Genomic DNA, 2615 nt, shown 5'->3' with positions numbered 1-2615 from the left:
AACTACACTACAAGGATTTCTCCCCTCTTCTCCTCCCACGAAAAGGACTCAGTGCATTACATCTGTGCGCATTAAGGGGAACTCTTATGCTGCGTACACACGATCTGACTTCTCGTCGGAAAAAGATATGACGGCTTTTCCGACGGGATTCCGCTCAAGTTTGCCTTGCATACACACGGTCACACAAATGTTTGCTGAACTTATGACCGTCAAGAACGCGGTGACGTACAACACTACGACGAACCGAGAAAATTAAGTTCAATTTTTCAGAGCATGCGTCAAATTGTTTCCGAGCATGCATAGGAATTTTGCGTGTCAGAATTGCCACAGACGATCGCATTTTCGGATAGGAACTTTTTCCGACCGAAAAATTGAGAACATGCTCCCAATCTTTGCTGGCTGGAATTCCACCAGTAAAAGTCCGATGGAGCATACACACGGTGGCATTTTCCGATGAAAAACTCTCATCGGTCTTTTGCTGGCCGAAATTACGATCGTGTGTACGCGGCATAACTCAGAATTAGCTCATTGCATTGTTCACATATTGTGTTCTTATAAGTTCTGCTGTTTGCTTTCTGGGCCCATGCCATCGGAATTTTAAGGGAGGTTTGACACAGAAAGGTCTTTTTCTTCCTTTTAATACCTGAGGTCATAGGTTCTTTCAGGGCCTATTGCAGTGGTTCTCAACTCCTGTCCTCTGGACCCACTAACAGGCCAGATTTTAAGTATAAAAAACATAGTATAAAACATATACTATACTTTCTCTTCAAGTAGTTGTCAGTAAGCACATTTCCAGTGACACAATTTCAAATTATAGCGAATTTCAAACATAAAACTAAACAATTAAAGCTGAACAATTTTGTGTCCAAAATTCACAAACAACTTGTTTGGAAGTCCTATTTAACTTCTGTCTTGGGCTCTTTAGGTGATGGTGGTGAAGAACCAGACGGTGGTCACAGAATTTCTCCTCTTGGGTTTTGGAGACCTCCATGATCTAAAAATTCTACTTTTTGTCTTCCTTCTGATTATTTATGCCATGGCTTTAACAGGAAACACCCTTGTCATTGTCTTGGTTATGATCAGTCAGAATCTTCACTTTCCCATGTACATCTTTCTGTCCCAGCTGTCCTTGTCTGAGATCCTCTTCACCAGCAATATTCTGCCCGGCATGTTATGGCTGACTCTAGTAGGTGTTGGAAAAATACCCATTATCAGATGTTTTTCCCATCTTTATCTGTTAACAGTATGCACTATCACTCAATGCCTGCTGCTAACCACCATGTCCTTTGACCGCTACGTGGCCATTTGTAAGCCATTGAATTATACCGTCATTATGACCTTTGGACTTCAACTTCAGATTGTCACATTATGTTGGTCAACAGGATTTATCTTGTCAATTGTACTAATTGGTTTCTTATATAGGTTAGAATTCTGCGGTCCAGATACCATCAATCATTTCTACTGTGACGTTGGTCCTGTTTTAGAACTTTCGTGTTCCGATATTTCTTCTGTTAAGCTGGTTACCTCCATGTTGTCTACTCCTCTTCTTCTCTGTCCATTTGTGTTCATCATTGCCACCTATATTTCCATCTTCAACACCATCCTGAAGATGTCAGCCTCCATCAGGAGACAGAAGGCCTTCTCTACATGCAGTTCCCACCTCACTGTAGTTTGCCTATACTTTGGAAGCTTGGCGTCTATATATGTTTTCTCACCAAAACTCAGTTCTTCCAATGTAAAAAAGAATTTGTCTTTAATATATATCTTGGTGACTCCATTATTCAACCCTCTGATCTACAGCTTGAGGAATCAGGATATTAGAGGGGCCATTATAAAATATATACACCTTATTGGCACCTGGCAATTGCAATAGATACTTAAAATTAAATTTATTAAAGGAAGCATCCACATACAGAGTCAGTCCATCCAAAAGTGATATTGCAGTTTTTTGTAGATGTGAAACCACCCAACAGTTTCTTGGTTTTCTTGTGGTCATTACAAGCAATGTGTAATCTCTCTGTTAGTTTATTTATTTTACGAATACAACTTAGTCAGAACTTAGTCAGAACTTAGTCAGGAATTATACGGGAGAGTTCTGCATGTTGGCAGGGAGATCTTGCTGTTTTAGCATGTGCAACACACATAAGAAACCATGAACTGACTGAAATGTTACTTTTAGGTTGACTGTCCTTTAAAACAAATAAAGAAATGTTGTTAGGCAATCATCACCTGGTCGGATCTGTACATCCAGGGGATGGCTTAGCCCATTAAGCTCTATCTCCAATGTTACTTGACTAAAGATCTTAGACTTTATAACAGTCTCATATTGCAGATATTGGGAGATGCTGAGGCAGTCCTCAGCTGGCAGGCGGCAGCTAAGGCAGTTGAGTTTTGATATGGGACAGGAGATGGAGTATAAATTACATGCAGAAAAAAATTGAAGGCACAGAAAATTTGATCTTTAAACCCATCAGATAAACAGTGGTTTAGCATTAAGGGACGGATAGAACAAGAAAAGGAATAATAGAAAAAGAGTGACCAAGATAATTGCTTTATTTTTTTTTTTTGCCATAGTAAATGGTTAGAAACATGATTTTATTCACATAAAATGTATT

At 39.5% G+C, this 2615-nt stretch overlaps 1 protein-coding gene across 1 annotated transcript; it reads left to right on the top strand.

Annotated features, from left to right (window-relative positions):
* Nucleotides 1–928: 928 nt before the first annotated feature.
* LOC141134150 (olfactory receptor 10A3-like) lies at nucleotides 929–1873 on the top strand. The gene has a single exon (XM_073623734.1). It carries the CDS (start codon nucleotides 929–931, stop codon nucleotides 1871–1873), a length of 945 nt encoding a protein of 314 aa, XP_073479835.1.
* Nucleotides 1874–2615: the final 742 nt, after the last annotated feature.

The sequence above is a fragment of the Aquarana catesbeiana genome, linkage group LG03 (genome assembly GCF_042186555.1).
Source record: "Aquarana catesbeiana isolate 2022-GZ linkage group LG03, ASM4218655v1, whole genome shotgun sequence".
Classification (NCBI taxonomy): Eukaryota; Metazoa; Chordata; class Amphibia; order Anura; family Ranidae; genus Aquarana; species Aquarana catesbeiana.
The sequence above is the reverse complement of the archived record's forward strand: the minus strand, read 5'-3'. Positions and strand labels throughout refer to the sequence as shown.

Coding starts and splice junctions, on each gene's coding strand:
- LOC141134150 (XM_073623734.1), top strand. CDS start 929: ATGGTGGTGAAGAACCAGACGGTGGTCACAGAATTTCTCCTCTTGGGT.